Raw genomic sequence first — 16,774 nt, 5'->3', positions numbered from 1 at the left:
TCGACGCGGTTCCTTCCTTATTGCTTTAGGATGACGTACATAATCGTCGTCAATTAACCTGAACTGCAGAAGTATACTTAAACTTGTATAATTTTCGCTAATCCTTTTGTCGTGACGGTTTTTTTTTTTAACCTACATACTTGTAATATGGAAACACTGAGACTGTACCCTCATGCAAAGACAGTGTCCACATAATGCGATTATAGTCGCAAGCATCGAGTGTCGCGAGTTAAAAATACCCCAGGGAGAATTGGTTTTCAAAGGCGAAGTCGATCGGCTTCGCGACGATTGAAACATCACGCTGTAGTCCAGTTCTTTATCGACCATTCGGCAAGCCGTTCCAACTATCCATGCGGTCTCCTTAGATCTTTTTGTAACATCCGGACTTATTTTCGTTCGCCTTTCGTTCCAATTCATTCCCAGTTTAGCTTTTTGGCAAGAGCCGATACATCATAAGTACGAATTCGAGTCTAAGGTAGGAAAACTTGACTCGCAGGTGCGAATAATATTCTGTAGAAGGAAGAGCTTTAAAAATTTGTTCGATAAAAGTATATATGTAGACGGTGAAAGACGAGAGCAAAAAAGAGAAGTATAAATTTATTGATTACTAATTCTTCCGTCGTATACCGATCGCAAGATTTGATACCTATGATATAAGAAAACCGGTTTTTGGTCAACGCTTAAGAGGCTGCAGGATTTGAGGACCCGATGTGGTGAGATGAGCCATGGTCTGAAGGTCGATTGTCCCGGTGAGGATCCCGAGGATATTCCCTACGTTCAGATGAGCTACAGAGGCGTTTATCCTCTGGGCGATGACTTCTTCAAGTTTAGGTTTCACCTCGGGCTTAACGACTTCCAAAAGCTGTGGTACCAGTTCGGAGATGATCTGAACAGATCGAGAAGCGCGATTAGTGAACTGGAAGTGAGGGATCTACTTACGTACACTTGGGGACAATGAATCTGAGACGGGTAATTTTTTACACTAGACAGTTACGTTGGCAACACAGAGAAACCTACAGCGCCATAGTCGGCCGAGCGGCGAACAAACTCAATCTCAATAAACGTAACATAACCCATGACCGTCGAATCTAACCTTAGAATACGTGTCAATCCAACAAGTCATTATCCCCGCGGTATGTAAGGTTAGATTCGACGGTCATGGGTTATATTATGTTTATTGAGATTGAGTTTGTTTCGCGCTCGGCCGACTGTGGCGCTGTAGGTTTCTCTGTGTTGCCAACGTAACTGTCTATTGTAAAAAATTACCCGTCTCAGATTCATTGTCCCCAAGTGTACATGGGGCCTAACGCACCTCGTTCATCGTCTTGTCCGTCTCCGGATTCTTGAACAGGTGGTAGAATCGCGCCTTAACGGACCGGATGGAGAAATCGGTGTCCAGTGACTTGACGTACATCGATCCTGAGTAGCCCAGGACGACGTGGATGTAGAAGCGGATGTTCTGCGCCTCGAATTCAAAGGGTCCAGTGCTGTTCAGAGGAAACAACCGGCCGATGGATCCGTGCACTTCGTAGTCTCCATTTCCCCGGATTGCTGGCACGCTCAGGTTCAACGCGAGGCTCACACCTCCAATCACGGATATCTTTACCCGGTCGATTACGAAGGTCGACAAGCCGGAAATGGTCGCTTTGTCCAGGGTGCTCGAAATGCTTATTGGTACAGGGAAATCGATCATTTAAGTCATCAAATTATCCGTCACTACTTTGTCGAATCAAATGGTTACCATTTTTTCAATTGACGATACAATTTTAAGTTATCAGACGAAAGACTTCAAGGGTGTATGGCATACGCTTGCATTGAGGGAAAAATATCCGTATAGTATTACGGTCTTTGTATCGTTGTCTAGGACGTCAACTTCGATTTATGAATTCACTTAAACAGAATCTTCTAGTTTTTATCGCCTGTTTACAGTCACGATGGCAGCTTTAATGGTCTATAACTTCAAGCTTAAAACAAGGTCAAGAACAATTTTAACTCTTCTTTGCCACCTCAGTGTGGAAACTGAATGAATTATTTCAATTCGTTGTATCCATTTAGAGTGGTTTCCGTGGTTACTCCTAATTTCCAATGGTTTTCCAGTAACTTACGGATTAGATAGAACCGCAGGAGGTCTATGGAAGTTGTCTTTAACGATGAGCAATTATTGGAAATCAATGAGACCGACTTGGTATACCTACACTTGAAATGAAGGCAAGTCACTTACAATTAGTGGGATGCAGAAATTGATTTAAATCACTTGAGACCGATAGTGGTGGGTTGATACCATCAAGCCATGATTTATGGCAGTCTTTTAAGGCCTTCGAGACTATCATGGAGTGATTTCCAACGATTTCGGGTACCTCAATTCAGTCGATTGATTCCCGATGGTTTGGAGAAACATTTGAGTCATCAGTGTCCTATGATTAGGAATTCAACTTCCAGCTTACGTCACTGGGATTTTAAGCGGGCCTCGCATTGTCGATTTCCTTAATTGAATGGCTACATCAGAATACTCACTTGCCGATATCCTTGTGGGACAGATCGTACGTCTCGTGTTCGATTTTGAGAGGATCTAGAGGAGGAATGTCAAGCGCGGGAATTCCGTAAGGCATTTTAACCCTGATGGTTTCCATTACCGCCCTGAACTTGACCTCCATACCCTTGGACGCCGTGCTGTCGACTATCCTTGTCAAATGTCAAAAATTAAAATACGTCATCAGGTCTGTCAGTTGGTCTTCGAGGCGACTTTACCGATATTGCATAATTCAACTTACTGTAGTTCTTGGTCGCGTTCTTGGCATTGATCAGCGCGTTCCTTGGCACTGCTACCGCATTCGTAACTGGAAGGTCAGAAAAAAGGAAGTGATCAAGTATCTGCTCTATAAAAATTATTTAAACATTGTTCGAGGTGCTCGGTGAGCCGAAATCCAATTCTTTGATTCATTTAATCACAAGCTTCTTCAAGCTTGACTACCTATTTAGAAAATTGATCTATTCGTGAGTCAGACTGATTTTGATCAAAAAATGTAAGATTGGGTATCGATTTGTTTAAATTGCAAATCACTTCAAGATCGTCCAAAGTCTAGTAAATCTGTTCAATTTCACTCCACTATTAGCTTATTGATTTTGTTGCAATAACTATTTTTTGTAAATTCGCTTGAAACAGATGTTACATCTACTATTTTTTGATCGTAATCAATATCAATGCAATAAAAAATATGTTTGAATGGAATTTTAGTGAATATCATATAGTCAGCTTCTAACAAATAAAATCAGAGTAAAATCGAATAAATGCACTAGACTTTTGACTATCTAAAGTGATTTGAAATGCAAATCCGACATCTCATCTGTTGACAATAATAATTTTAGTATTATACTCTTTTCTCTCATTTTTTGAAACATCGTCACAAGTTAAGAATAAATTATTTCTATAAATATTCAACACGTGGGACAATCTCGCGATAAAATTGAGGAAAAAGTATCGAGTTTAAAGTCACCAACCTCGATAATGATTCAATTTTTGTGCAATGCCTGAGTTAGTGGAATAAGAAGCCGAACTTCGAACTTACAAGTAACGCATTGTTGTTTCGAATAATAATTCCAGTGATTCAAGGCAAACACGAACATCGGGTGTGTATATCAACGTTACGCGTCGCTTGGCTGGTTAGAGAATCGAAAGGACAAAAAATTCATACATAAAGTCAAGAAACGAAGACGGAATTACGTACGTGAGCATTGAAGCGGCGCTGCGGAAGATCGTTGAAAAGAAAAAGTGTAACACGAGTATCGCGTGATTCGTCAAGTGTATCACGAATGAATTCTGTTACTCTGCACTTTCAGAATGGAGATGGATAATTGCGAGGTCCGCAAGATCATGGCCATTCATGGAATAAGCGCGTAATCAACAAACTGCGTAATTAATCCGACGCTAGAACATTTCCTACAATGCTATAGTTGTTCATTGTGTATTTTAGATAATTGCCTGCATACTGTCGAATCAATCATCACGAGGCAAAAAGTTACGAACGAGCGACTTCAGGCTGACCGTGATCCAGCCGTGATCGAACTTCTCGTTTTCACAATGTAGGTTCCAAGTTCACAGAAACAGTAAAATATTAATATCCAATTCGAAATTCTAGCTACTAATTCAGATTCGTGATTAACGATTCAAAAGCCTTCGGATACTATATTATTTGAAAATATGACGATTTTTTCTATTTTGAACCACTATAATGGATTGATTTACTGTTACAAATTTTGGAAGTCAGACCTTGGATTCGTTATCGATGACCCGAGAAACCTCCGCCTACAAATTTCTACTAAAATCCGAAAGTTTTTAGATGTTTTTTTCCACAATATTGGATTCGTCATTTTGAATTTCGCAAATTTGACCTCAGATTCGTGATCAGCCATCCAACAAACCGACGAGTATCAATTTTCATCAAAATCCAAATGTCTTTAAATGTTTTTTCAGCTTATTGAATACGGCAAATTTCAATTCTGCTAATCAGACCTTAGATTCGTGAATAGCGAACCAAAAAGTCTCACGTTAGAAATTTTCATTCAAATCCATTCATCCATTCTCAAGATATCATCATCCACATTTGATTTCTTAGAATTTTGTTACTCGCTTCAGTGAAAAAGTAAACTTTTCACTTTCGGCGTGATTACAATAGCTTTATTTTTTCTCCGAAACCAGAGTAACGGGAAATTTAACAGAGTTGAAGAATCGGTAAAATGAATAACATTTAACTCGATAAGTACGAAGGCGACGTTGTATCTTTTTTTTTTTTTCTTGATCGAAAAAATCTCGAACGTTTGTTAAATAACGTCTAGCCGAATAAGAAACGCCGACAAATTTGTTGTCTCCTGGTTAAAGACCCGTCGAAGCAGCGTCTGTGCAGGCTCTTAGATAAATAATTCATTCATTATAATATACCTGCTGTAGAGAAGGTCAAAAATCACGCATAAATTTCTACAATTGCGTATTTACCGACCGACTAGCCGACGCGTATAAATAATAATGTAACAATCGAACATGTATAATCTTTAATCTCATATTCCAATTACTCGTTCCGAGTTGTTGTGTTCAGTGTACGCTTGCACTTGCACTTTCAGAATCGAATCAAGTTTCGATCCAATCTTTCATTTTTCGTCTCGTTCTCATCTCGTTTCGTATATCACTTTATTTACATTACGTTGTACAATTGTGACCGGAAATTTGTACCAGAACGCTGATGATAACTCGGGGTTGATAAGACGACCAGTTAGTTACCGCCCACCGTATCATGTGCATAATTATAACGATAATTAGGCACTGCGCGTTGCCCTTGTTACGATTACGTTACTTACATTTAACGCAAACATGTTTCGTTGCAAATACGTTGTGCGTATGTTTTTTTTAATTGTCTTTAGTTCTTTTTTTTTTTTTTTACAGCAACGCGACGCTCTCGTTACGTCTTCCCGTTTTCGTGCACAAAAGCGAGGACGAATATCTAAAAGTGAAAAGTCGCTAGTTTTCGAATTTGAAAAAACTCGAAAACTTTCGTCGTTCGAAAATTTTTTTACGACAGTTCATCGTTTAACAAATAATCGATCATACGTGCGGTACAAATCGGAACAACATAATCGAGTCTGCGAATACATTTGCATGGAAATAACGACGATGATGATAATGATGACGTTTTGCTCACCGTATTCACTAGCCGTGTTTTTCGCGTTAATGATCATCTCTTTCTGCTTCTGAATGCTGTCCGATACTGAAAAATTACGTGAGTTACGAGACGAACGACGAAGGTTTTGAAAAAAAAAAAAATCATTTCTCGAAAAGTAACAAAACTAAGCCAAAGGAACGAAAAAAGAAGAAAAAAAAAAAAAAACAACAACAGCAACAACATTAACTCTTCTGGATGTACTTACTGTAGTTTCCGGCTTTAAAGGTGGCATTTCGGAGGCTTCCAAATAGGTAACTTGTGTTCAGATCAAGGGGAAAAACTCCCTCTTGACAGAGCATAAGGCTCATAGCGGCGATAAGGAAAACGGCGGATTTCATGTTTCGAAATTGCGGAAAATGTGAGAAAGGAAAGAAAAAAAAAATAAAAAGAAAAAAAAAGAAACAAACACAAGAAGAAAAGAAAACACTCAAAGGGTGAGATCCGAATTACCTGACGGTTTCAGGTCGCGATTCAGGGAGAAACACTGATATCAGGAGATAGAAGAGAGACTGCGTTTTATCACGCGGACGACGACAGTCGGAAACAGCTCCGACGATTCGCTGACTGAGAATAAAATGACTTTTGTGCCGAGCCTCGGCCACCCGTGACGTGTTCTTGGCCGCATAATGTACGGTAAATTCCGACATATGCTGGAGCAATTATCAAACGGTGGTGTGGGAGCGGATGGGTTTCTAATTTTTTTACTAACTTTTTATACTGTGGCCAGTTTTTTTTTTTTTTTTTTTTTGCCATTTTCTTTTTACTCACGACTTGCGGTTATAAAAACCGCGGTTTTGTCCGCGGACGGATGACGGAAATTTAGAATTCAACGTGCGGCGCGATTTGTTCTGTTATCGAGAAAAACAATGTTTTATGTCTTAGAATTGCGATATAGTTTGCGCAAAGTTTTTTTACTCCAGGATTCATTCAGCCATGCGTTGCGTTCGCTTTTATTTTTAATTCTTCCTTTTCTCCTTCTTTTTTTTATTGTTGTTTCAGTTCGTTGCACGGTCTGGTTCTCTTGGATGTTTTTGTTATCAGGTATCGGGTTGCCTCCGTCATTACGTAATAACGATGTCTCTGGTTCTTCGTTTGAATTTCGCGCCACGGTGAAAATATTACGCGAAGATTTTAAAATGCTCAAAGGTTCAATAGTACATGGTTATTATATGAAGTAAATTTCCAATAAATAAATCATATGCATGTGATACAGAATTGCAATTGATCGTGTTTGCTATATAAATTGTATTATTAATAAATATTCACAATTTTAATTATATTTCGGTAAGTTGTTATCGTAATTACACTGAATATACTTAATTTCTGTAGTACTTTTACAGGAAATATGTTTTTTCGCTATCGCGAAAAAAAAAAAAGAAAGAATTTTGGGAATGTTCGTCTCATCATTGCGGTCTTCGGGTCGTTGGTCTTGGATAAGGTCCTAGGTTTGACGCGTAAAAAGGCCTTTGTGGTATGGGAAATGCGAGAATGGCACCTGCCGGAACCGGGAGCGGAACAGCGCTTGCAACGGCTGTCAAAAGCGCGAACAATAACGAAAACAGTCCTTTGACGATCTGAAATGATTAATTTTATTTATAGTATTTCCACACTTTCGCAGTGTTGGTTCCACCTAAATTTTGCCGCGAGTTTCCAGTAACGTGATTTTAATTATATAGCTTTGATGTTCAATTTTAATTACACTCGCAGGATTGATGATTAAATTTTTCCCGATTTTTATCCCACAACTGTTTCATTTTCAGGAAATATAATCAGAGAGACTAGTTAAAAAGGGCTGTAACTGATACTTTGAAAAAAAACAAAAAAAAAAAATCTTGCCGACGAACGCAAGCGATAAATAGAATAACAAAAAGTTTTTCCCCGTTTTTTCACTTTGTGTTTGGTTGCAAGTATTTACAGCCTTTGTTAATTCTCCACTAAAATTTCCACTTATCGACAAAAAATATAATACAAATATATCATACACGTTGCAATCGAAGATAAATATTGTAAAGTTGCATATTGTTTTTTGTAAATTGATTCCATCTGTTTTTCACGTACGTTTCGTACGCGATTCGTGTAATAATTGAGCAATCTGCGGGTTCTTAGATTCAACGAATTTCTTTGAACGATAAATACAGCAGCGCTCAGAAGTATTTTGACAAAGATAGCAATTGAGTTAATTACATGCAAGTATAAGCTACAAAAATCAGTAATATTATTTGTTGAAAGAAATTCGATGTTCTACATAATTGTTAAAAATTAACTCTAGATTGCTCGAAAATAAAGCGAAAATAAAGAAACGTAAGAAAAACGATTGATCAAAGTAATTGCGAATTTCATATTATCAAAATACTTTTGAGCGGTGCTGTATTTCAATTTATCGTGAAAAAAATACTTTTCTTCGAAGCGTGGAAATTCGAGAAGTAACTGACAATGAGTTAAAGACAAAAATAAAAATAGTGATAAAAGAAGTTGTAGCGTCGAGCGACAGGAGTTTGAAAAAAAGGCCAATTGAAGATGGCAAATTGACAACGATTGAATTAAGGCAAAGTTTGACATTTTTAATGCAATTAACAGTGAGAAAGTAAGTAAAGTAAATTGAATTACCATGTTGAACGGAGATTTTGGGTCTCGTTCTTTGCACTCTCTGGAACTCTTTTGCAGTTCAGACTGTGTCGAAAAGTTGCAAGTATTGTCTCTTTATAAGCGAAGAGAGCCTCGATGGGCGTTGGCTTATGGTGGGACTGAATTTGGGTCAGAATGGAATACGGCAAATATTCGAATTACAGTTACGTAGAAAACATGTATGATATAGCATATGCACTTTCGATTCTACAGGTATGAAAATTTCGCAAAGGTTCACCTCGTAAACAAGCCTTCAATTCCCGTTTGCCATCTATTTTACATTTTTTCCACGTATATTACACTTTCGATTTTCCGCCTTGACATTACGCGACGATGGTCATTTTTTCGTATTTTTAACGGAACTTCTTTCAAGAGTTTCGTTGTTATAGGTATGATATGTGTTGTCAGAAAAGTCGATTGTCGGATCTGAATGAAGAAGAAAAAAAAAAACAAAAATTAATCTACGACGATCGATTTCCATGTGAAATAAAAATTTAACGAGGAATAATTGATTCGCTGAATTAATCAGTTTAAAATAATCGTTTATCGAATCTAACCCGAACCGTATGTACCGAATGTTTTCTCTTTGCCTCGTTGTTCTATTACTAACGTAAATTCTTATTATATTGTAGGAAAATATTACAAATCGTACAAGAGTCTTTACTTTAAATTAACGCTTATCATTCTGAATAGATAAATCTTAAATTATAGCATAAAGTTTATATTTACTTGAGGTAGAATTTTGAACTCTCTCAAAGTCTGTGACGAATCACGATAAAAATTCTGAAATGGTTAGCCAGAATTGCATGAAAAAGATGAAAAAAAAAAATTATTGCCGCTCAATTTTCTAGCGATAATTCAAAAAAAATTTGCGGGAAATTTGCGAACGATCTATATTTCCGATTAAAATAATCATCTCCGGCACTTTGTTGATTCTAAAAAAATCTGTGAACCCATGGAATCGTTAATTCCTGCCATAACTAAATTAGAAACCGTTAAATTTTCCGCATTTTCTGCCATTCTTACATGGCTAAAATGAAAGTTTCTCAGAGCGGTTATTTCGATGAATTATCATCGGTATGTAGCGAGAAATTCGAATCATTTTACATGGTCGTTTGAACGGTATTTCGGATTTTATAATCTACCCGAGTACATGATGTAAACATAGTATACACATTACTTGCATCTATTTCAACTCGGTATTCCGCGATAATTTTTTCAAGCTCTCGTAATTATTTTCTTGCGTGAATTGTCCGTCATGCAAAGTATTTACGACAGTTCCGTTGAGTGTATAAATTTATACACACGGCGCGTGTTGGTTCATACATAAAACGAGCATAAGTTCTATACGAGATAAGCATCGCCGTTTGCGTGTTTATAAATCACACGAGATTCGATCTATACGCATAAAAAAGCTGCCGAAATCGCGCTGTAGTTTGAAAATTCACCACAAGTAATTCATTAATTTTTTATCCAAGTTTTTTGGATTGCGTGTGAAATTTCTGCAAGAACAACGGCTTGAACCAAGCGTAATCGAAAAGCGGTAAAACCGGTTATCTCTAAAAACTTTGCACACCCGCGATTAATTCGCGACTGCATTTCCTCATCAGCTGTTAAAGACCGCAAGTTTTCTGACGTTAAAAATTCGGCGTATCTTTTCAATAATATTGTTCAATTTTTACATCTACTTTGCCTTCAACGTATTACTACAACGTTTGAAGTTATATGATTAACTTATGAGAAATTTGCAACTTCGCGGTCCTTGACATCCTTCTACCAGCTGAATACAAATTAGGCCTTTACCGAAATATTCGCCGGTAGGAACTTGTTGGCTGTGTTAATTTTATTCGGACGCACGAGGCGAGGGTCGAGGACGTCCAGGTTCTTTTACCTGGAAAATATATCCGTTCCGACCCTCGTTCGTCTCCCGTTTCACAGCCTGAATTGCGATAATCAATCAGAGCCCTGATTCGTATAAATGGAGGCGACAAAAAAAAAAAAAAAAATTGGAGATTTTACACTTTCAAACTGGCAAATGTGTAACGCTAAAACTTTTTCTAATATCAATTTTTTCTGTAGAGCAATTTAGAAACAATGAATTTTGGAATTGAGAATTTTTAGAATTTAGTCATCGAAACAGTCGCAAATTCAAAATTCTGTCAAAAGTTGTTGAAAAAGTTATTGAGCGTTCAATTATGAGCGGAAAATGTTACCAGATAGCTTATGTCGGTCACAAAAATTCAATTCTTCGTTGTTGTCTTCGGTCTGATTTAAGACATAGTTAAGATTATCGTACGGCTACTGTGTATCAAATATTATAGTCGGGTCGATTCGAAATATATGTGACAACAGCTTATTGAACCCGTATAAATTTAAATATCACTGACAATTCTCGAGGTATGTAGCTGCTGATTCGAATATAATACCTGTGCACTAAATATGGCAGTCTACTATGGCAGTGTATAAATTAATGATTAACTATAATTCTAAATCATGTTTAAACGCGTATTTTCTCGCGGGTCAAGCAGCAGCGTTTTTTTTCTTCTCATACGATTCAAGCGATGGATCATTCTTGGTGAGTACCGGAAAACTGCAGATACTGTCGGTCTCTTCATTCACGGATTCCAACCGTCGGGATCCAAGGGACACGTGAATCACCCTTGAAGAACGGATGACAAATTAAACAGGTTGTTGATTAGCGATATAAAACAAAGATAACGAATATCTGCTTTCACCTCTGACTTAGAGAACTACGAAATTCTAACGATTCAAATGACATCACGGTTTCACAAGTTACCGAAAAAAATTAAATAAATTTGAATGAATCAAAAGCGACTTGGGTTTCACTTTTAAGATCATTTCGAATGACATCAAGCGATTGAACGACTTGTATATTCTTCAATTGACTTGTGATCAGTAAAAAGATTTCAAGCACAGCTTTATGAAAGAAAATGAAGTCGAGTTAGTTTGTGCATGAGTTTAAAAAACCCCGAATGATCTCGAGTGACTTCGGAAGGCTTCAATGAACTTCTTTGCAAATGTATAACCACTTGCTCTTAACATGCTAGAAATCAGCTACCCGTTTTCAGGATTCCACTCCAGTTTCGTTTCATACTCACATACTAAGTAGTAGAACTGCGATTTGAGTGCTGAACGTTAGCCAGTAAATCGAGCTTGGTGTCGTCTTCACAGTCGCGTTGTAAAGTTGAGAGTATAACACGGTGCTGACGAGTGGTACAGCATTGTCACACACAGACAGAAGAGCGAAAACTTTCCCTGAAAATGGTTTCTAACATGTATGTAATGCTAAGCATGTATGGACCGGTCGAACTTTATACCGTGTCGAATGAGGCAATGGAAAATGTACCTCTTTCCGACACTGGAACCACCTTTGACATCATCGACCTGAGAACTGGTGCCACTACTGGCCCCAAAGCAGCGACCACCGCACCTGAAAACAAGTAATTCGGTTACTTGAAGTTCATTGTTTACCAGTGCAGTGATTTCAATGACTTATTATTCTATGGATGATTCCATTCTTAGATTCGTATAGGAGATCGAGAAAATGCCAAAACTACTCTCCACTTATGCGCAAAATATTTTGAGGCGAGTTTGACGTTCCTGATCCCTGGGATTGAGCCCAGCCTCGATTGACTGTGTAAGTAAATGGTCATTCTGATGCACCAACCTACGTAAAACAGAGATGGCTCAGTTGCGGTCGCGTAAAAGATTCGGCCACTCGCATGGGATATCGCTCCAACGGCTACAATCAAGGTGTCTCGCATCTTGAAGACCTTACTCATGATCGGAATGCCGAAGAGCATTGCTGAAACGAAACGTGATATCGAGTTGACGAATATGTTATGCATTGCGTTATTATAAATTGATCAGAATCGCTTACCTACGACGAATAAACTCGATTGGACAGTCCGGAATGTACTAAAAGTTCCAACGTCCCATGAGAATGTTTTTACGGTGTAAAGGTAGCTCTTCTCTCTCTCGTCTGAAAAATGCACGAAACACTTTTAAACAACGAGAAAGGAAAACACGAAGAAAGTATACACGACACTACAGCGTCGACATCGTGCTTGATCAAACGTGAAATCGAATTCATGGAAGGTTCAAGATAAACAAAACTCCTCGGAAAAGACGATCGACAATCTTTTCGTACGCCGTTTTTGCCCGTCACTTTGCAACTCCAATTATCTTTCAAGTTTCATCGGGGAAATCGGTAAAAGGGTGAATTACTTCTTTGGAAGGTGTAAAGAGCCATGGCCAATAGCAGAGTCCACAAGTAGAGTCTCCTACGTTCGGGTCTCGGCTTGATCAAAGTGTTTATACTGGCGACGACGTGTTTCTTGTCAAAATAATCGAGGAGTATGTTGGTCCCCTTGTCTATCGGCATCTGCTGCGGTGTCGTTCTCATTTCTAGTCTCAACACGGAGTAGATAACGGCGACAATTAGGAGGGTGCCATTGATGGCGAACATTATTGTGTAGGACTGGTTGACCACTTTGTAAAACAAGAAGGAGCCCAGGCTGATTCCTGAAACGGGAAAAGGGATTGTTAGCGACTTCTTTTGGCCCATCTGACACACATTAAACCTCAAGTTCTGACCTACGGGCATGGTGCTCAAGTAAACCACGTCCAGGATGGCGACCCGAATTGTTCGATGGGTGACCGAAGACACGTCGGAAATGTAAGAGAAACAGCTGGCGAATATCGCGACGTCGCTGCCGAGTAAAGCCATCGGCAAGCTGGCCGTGTAGAGGATCATGTTCAAAGTCCAGGTGTCCAATACCGAGTTCACCACGATCATGAAGGAGAATATTACCTTTCCGATCAGCGCGATTACCAACGGAGCTTTCCTCCCTCGGCGATCGCTCCAATTCCCGTTAAAAAGGGCCAGGATTATCGGGAATGCGTAGCTCGCGATATCGTTCCATTGATGAAAGGTCGATACCGTCACCTGGAAATATTGTGCCGTGAAAAAGTGTTTCATTCATAGGAATGGTGTTATTTTTTTCGCGCTGACGTACAAGAGTGTAACGTGTTAGTTATTACAATGTTTCATCTACCTTATCCAATTAATGAGTGTGACTTCTCGGTGTCTTAGATCCAATAAACAAACGTCAGAAGGCCCTTCGCACGACCGAAGGTCGAACCACGAGTCTTCCCTATTTGATTATGTTTATTGGAGCTACATCTACCAGTTTGTAACTAATGTGGCAAAAAAAGAGTCTGCGATAAATCCTAAACGTACCCTAGAGTTCTATTTCAACGATGACCTTGTGCGGTTTCACTTTGATGTTTCAATTGGTTGTGATAATTTCTGGATATGTTACATCTAGGAATTTACTATTAACATGATTTTGACGTATTTCACGTATTTTATCTTCCGAGGAGGGCCCTCCTCAAAGGGCCGAAATGTCAAGTTGTTTGGCTTTTGTTCATTGGACCTAAGATACCGAGAACTCGTACTTATAACGCGATAATCAACCAAGGCGTTAGAAATCGTGAAAAGGACAAGAAATGATACAACGAGATTAAAGTGTTGATGCAACTCTCTTATCGCTTGAATCTTGTAAAAACAGATGTTCAGGAACGGAAAGAGGAGAACGTGACATTGAAGAATCTGGTGGAAAAGTATTGACCGTCACTTCATGAAACAAGTAACGAGCTATCGTTCAGCTTACAGATCGTATCCAAGGGTTATCTGCAAAGCAAGATGTGACTGTAAGCCAATAAAGGCATTACAAGATATCCGATCGATTTCGCAACGACAAATCTAGATCGACAAAGTGGCCGTCAAATCCATCGTCATGAATGAATCGATTGGCCGGAGCGAATTGTCAAGTGAATTCGGCGAGTTGCTTACTTGAACTTCTGTCTGCAGCGTATCGTTCTCGCTTAAATTGTCGCAAATCTCTTCTGATAGTCCGTGATCGACGCGGCAAGCTTTGTTCACGTAGAAGGCTTGCTCGACGACGGAAGTCGTCATGTAAGCCATCATGTAGAGCCACATGGTCGGCTCGATCGTCACGTAGCGAATCCATCCCAGATACTTCTTGCAAAGGTTCGGCTTCCGCACTTCCACACTGATGGAGACGGTCTGAAACATTCGTTGGAATGAATTATTCGTATAATTGAACGATCGCGAGTGACGTCCGTGTTTATCTCGAGTGCAACGAATGACCCGCAAACCCAGATCTCGTGTTGTAGATTTCTTCGCGCGTCTTTGCGTCGACCTATCACCTCATCCGATCGTTGAAAGTAACGCGTTTGAACGTTTATCAACAAAGTGTTGCAAGTAAACAAATTCTGTGCCAGATTGATCGGAGGCTTGTATTTCACGGGAATAAATCTTTTTCAACGTCTTTATGGATATGGAAAGGATTATGAAATCTCATCGAGAATGTTTGACGGCTTACCTCGAAGTTCGACGAGCTCATTCTTATCTTGAACCAGTTCTTGACACCGGGAATAAACGCTCTTCAAACTTTTCCTCTTCTCGCTTCGAAGTTGTTTCAGAATCCTCTGACTACGAAGCTGCTGCATAAGCAGGATTCATTTTTCTGCAACGGATCGTAATCGCGCGCTGTTTCAGTATTACAGGCAATTGCGCGCTCTGCTGGCAGCAGTCTCGTTTTATGAGTAAAAGTCGAACGTCGGTAGCTTATGAACTGGTTTTACTGGCCGTACGGTTTTATCCGGATCATTGAGTTTATCACCTATTAAAGTTATATCGGAAAGTGAAATCGTCCGATAAGAGGCAACCGATGTAAATCTTTCAACCACCTGACGAACATATCTGCAGATCACAAAAGTATTGGCGTTATTTTTTCAGATAACAATCAGCGATGCGGGTCGCCGTTGAATAACATCCGTAACGAAGGGACTGTTTTTGTTACAAAAATAGAAAACGTATATATCGTATGAGAGCGAGAGTAGACACAAACACACACGTAAGCTTTTACCAAAATTTCATTAGTTTTCTTTGAAAATGTTTCTCGAGGCCCCGAAAAAGAAGCCACCTGAGAACATGAAGTACAAACGAAAACTCCATTTTTTGACTGCACGGTTCAATGTGATTTCAGGTGCCGAGTATCGCGACGAATTTTTTCACCTGTCGTACAAACTTTATTGCTATGTTAACACGTTTTTTTTGCTTTTTTTTTATCTTTGCGTTGATCTTACCAGATCCAAACAATACTTTAAGTGGTATATTTTCGAAAGGGAGTTTAAGATATAGGAAATATGAATCTGGTCAATATCAATTCATGGGGGCCTATTTAGAAGGGATGGAAAAACGTTTTCACCAAGATGTGATGGATTTTACCGTTATTAACGTTATCAGAGGCAATACAATTAGAGAATGACGGTAGATCACGATCAGGGTTTGATACGAGAAAGTTCGTACGAAAATAGAAAAAGTACGAAAAATGTTAATTTTTAAACTTTGTTTATCGAATCTTTTACATTTGTAGATTATTGTTAATTATTATTTTCAATCAAAGTGATTTAAATGCAAAACTGAAATTCGTTTAATTGTTATTTAAAATCAATGTTTGAGAAAATATGTTACTTTTCTTAAAATCCGAAATATTGTTCTGGTTTCTGCAAAAAGCAAACTTTATTACCCAATAAGACTATTTTTTCATTCGTTAGTTACTTCGAAGAAATCAAAATCTCACATCCAGAACCCAGACTCAAAATTCTTATCGACGCGGTGTAATATGTATTCATTTCAAAATCACCGTACCAGAATCGGGATTACGATGTGCCGAAGGGTCAGGAATCTCCTCCAATCAATTGGCGGGAAATTCAAATCTACAAGTGTCGCTTGAACAGCGGTGCAATTAAAGACTGGAAAGCAAAATGAATCGCGGTCTGTATCCCCGAGCCCAATCATCCCGCCAAATGCGAAACCATCTCACCCAATCAAGTGTCCTTCATGTGAAATTCACTGGATCCACAGTTGAAAATGACCGGTTTCCTCATTTTTCCCGCTGCTCATGCACTCCGTCTGCTTCTCGTCTACCGCAGCGCTACTCAAAGCTGCATGCTAATCAGAGAACTGAACACGTGTGTCCGACCACGCGGTGGATCCATGGACATAGAAATGAATACTAGATGGATCGGAGCCGACCGAAAGATGCTCGGTTAATTTGTCATACGCACGATTTGCCGAGTCGAAAGCCGCGTGACTCGGTCTTGGCCGAAGTTTCGAGCTCGTTAAAATTCACTCTAAGATATTTCATCGGCCTTATTCTTAATCGTCAGTCGCGACGGCAGACCGGCCGGCGTTCACTCCAAGTTGCCAATCGACTAAAGTGGGAACGGTCGTTTCTTGGCCTCGTCCGCGCAGTTTCGTTTCCTTCTGCGCAGGTGCCCGTGTCACGTGACTCGGAGCTATTGATTCCGATTGGACGGAGAAT

General features: G+C 39.2%; 2 protein-coding genes and 1 long non-coding RNA gene across 10 annotated transcripts; 1 reads left to right on the top strand and 2 right to left on the bottom strand.

Moving 5' to 3' along the window:
- Positions 1 to 581: 581 nt before the first annotated feature.
- Positions 582 to 6,296, bottom strand: LOC107225689. 5 transcript variants are annotated; one of them, XM_015666233.2, is made up of 6 exons: positions 5,917 to 6,295; positions 5,691 to 5,756; positions 2,772 to 2,837; positions 2,515 to 2,677; positions 1,313 to 1,667; positions 582 to 886 (listed from the first exon to the last, which is right to left on the bottom strand). In XM_015666233.2, the coding sequence occupies exons 1-6, from the start codon at positions 6,047 to 6,049 to the stop codon at positions 674 to 676; spliced, it is 996 nt and encodes a 331-aa protein (XP_015521719.2). In that variant the 5' UTR covers positions 6,050 to 6,295; the 3' UTR covers positions 582 to 673. The 5 variants fall into 5 exon arrangements, with proteins under 5 accessions (XP_015521719.2, XP_015521720.2, XP_046592258.1 ...); XM_015666234.2 differs by lacking the exon at positions 5,691 to 5,756 and having other exon boundaries at positions 5,917 to 6,296; XM_046736302.1 differs by lacking the exons at positions 5,691 to 5,756; positions 5,917 to 6,295 and adding an exon at positions 3,726 to 3,748 and having other exon boundaries at positions 2,515 to 2,682.
- LOC124293826 lies at positions 3,987 to 5,924 on the top strand. Its single transcript, XR_006903681.1, has 2 exons — positions 3,987 to 4,080; positions 5,435 to 5,924. It is a non-coding gene; the product is annotated as an uncharacterized LOC124293826 (long non-coding RNA).
- Positions 6,297 to 6,735: 439 nt separating the features above from the next.
- Positions 6,736 to 16,650, bottom strand: LOC107225652 (solute carrier family 46 member 3). 4 transcript variants are annotated; one of them, XM_046736297.1, is made up of 11 exons: positions 16,274 to 16,650; positions 14,768 to 15,147; positions 14,215 to 14,448; positions 12,954 to 13,305; positions 12,585 to 12,881; positions 12,238 to 12,339; positions 12,025 to 12,162; positions 11,704 to 11,787; positions 11,456 to 11,612; positions 8,319 to 10,995; positions 6,736 to 7,285 (listed from the first exon to the last, which is right to left on the bottom strand). In XM_046736297.1, the coding sequence occupies exons 2-10, from the start codon at positions 14,786 to 14,788 to the stop codon at positions 10,857 to 10,859; spliced, it is 1,524 nt and encodes a 507-aa protein (XP_046592253.1). In that variant the 5' UTR covers positions 14,789 to 15,147; positions 16,274 to 16,650; the 3' UTR covers positions 6,736 to 7,285; positions 8,319 to 10,856. The 4 variants fall into 4 exon arrangements, with proteins under 4 accessions (XP_046592253.1, XP_015521676.2, XP_046592254.1 ...); XM_015666190.2 differs by having other exon boundaries at positions 14,768 to 14,911; XM_046736298.1 differs by lacking the exon at positions 16,274 to 16,650 and adding an exon at positions 16,099 to 16,263.
- Between the last annotated feature and the right edge of the window lie 124 nt (positions 16,651 to 16,774).

The sequence above is a fragment of the Neodiprion lecontei genome, chromosome 4, assembly GCF_021901455.1.
Source record: "Neodiprion lecontei isolate iyNeoLeco1 chromosome 4, iyNeoLeco1.1, whole genome shotgun sequence".
NCBI classification, from domain to species: domain Eukaryota; kingdom Metazoa; phylum Arthropoda; class Insecta; order Hymenoptera; family Diprionidae; genus Neodiprion; species Neodiprion lecontei.
The sequence above is the reverse complement of the archived record's forward strand: the minus strand, read 5'-3'. Positions and strand labels throughout refer to the sequence as shown.

Bases quoted from the DNA above. Each gene is read 5' to 3' on its own strand.
- LOC107225652 (XM_046736297.1), bottom strand. From the start codon at position 14,788: ATGAGCTCGTCGAACTTCGAG. The intron at 12,340-12,584 runs GTAATTCACCCT...TGCATTTTTCAG, and splicing joins TCTTTACACCTTCCAAAGAA to ACGAGAGAGAGAAGAGCTAC. The intron at 10,996-11,455 runs GTGAGTATGAAA...CCGTTCTTCAAG, and splicing joins GCAGTTCTACTACTTAGTAT to GGTGATTCACGTGTCCCTTG.
- LOC107225689 (XM_015666233.2), bottom strand. From the start codon at position 6,049: ATGAAATCCGCCGTTTTCCTTATCGCCGCTATGAGCCTTATGCTCTGT. The intron at 5,757-5,916 runs GTAAGTACATCC...GTAATTTTTCAG, and splicing joins CTTTAAAGCCGGAAACTACA to TATCGGACAGCATTCAGAAG. The intron at 2,838-5,690 runs GTGAGCAAAACG...CTGACCTTCCAG, and splicing joins AAACACGGCTAGTGAATACG to TTACGAATGCGGTAGCAGTG.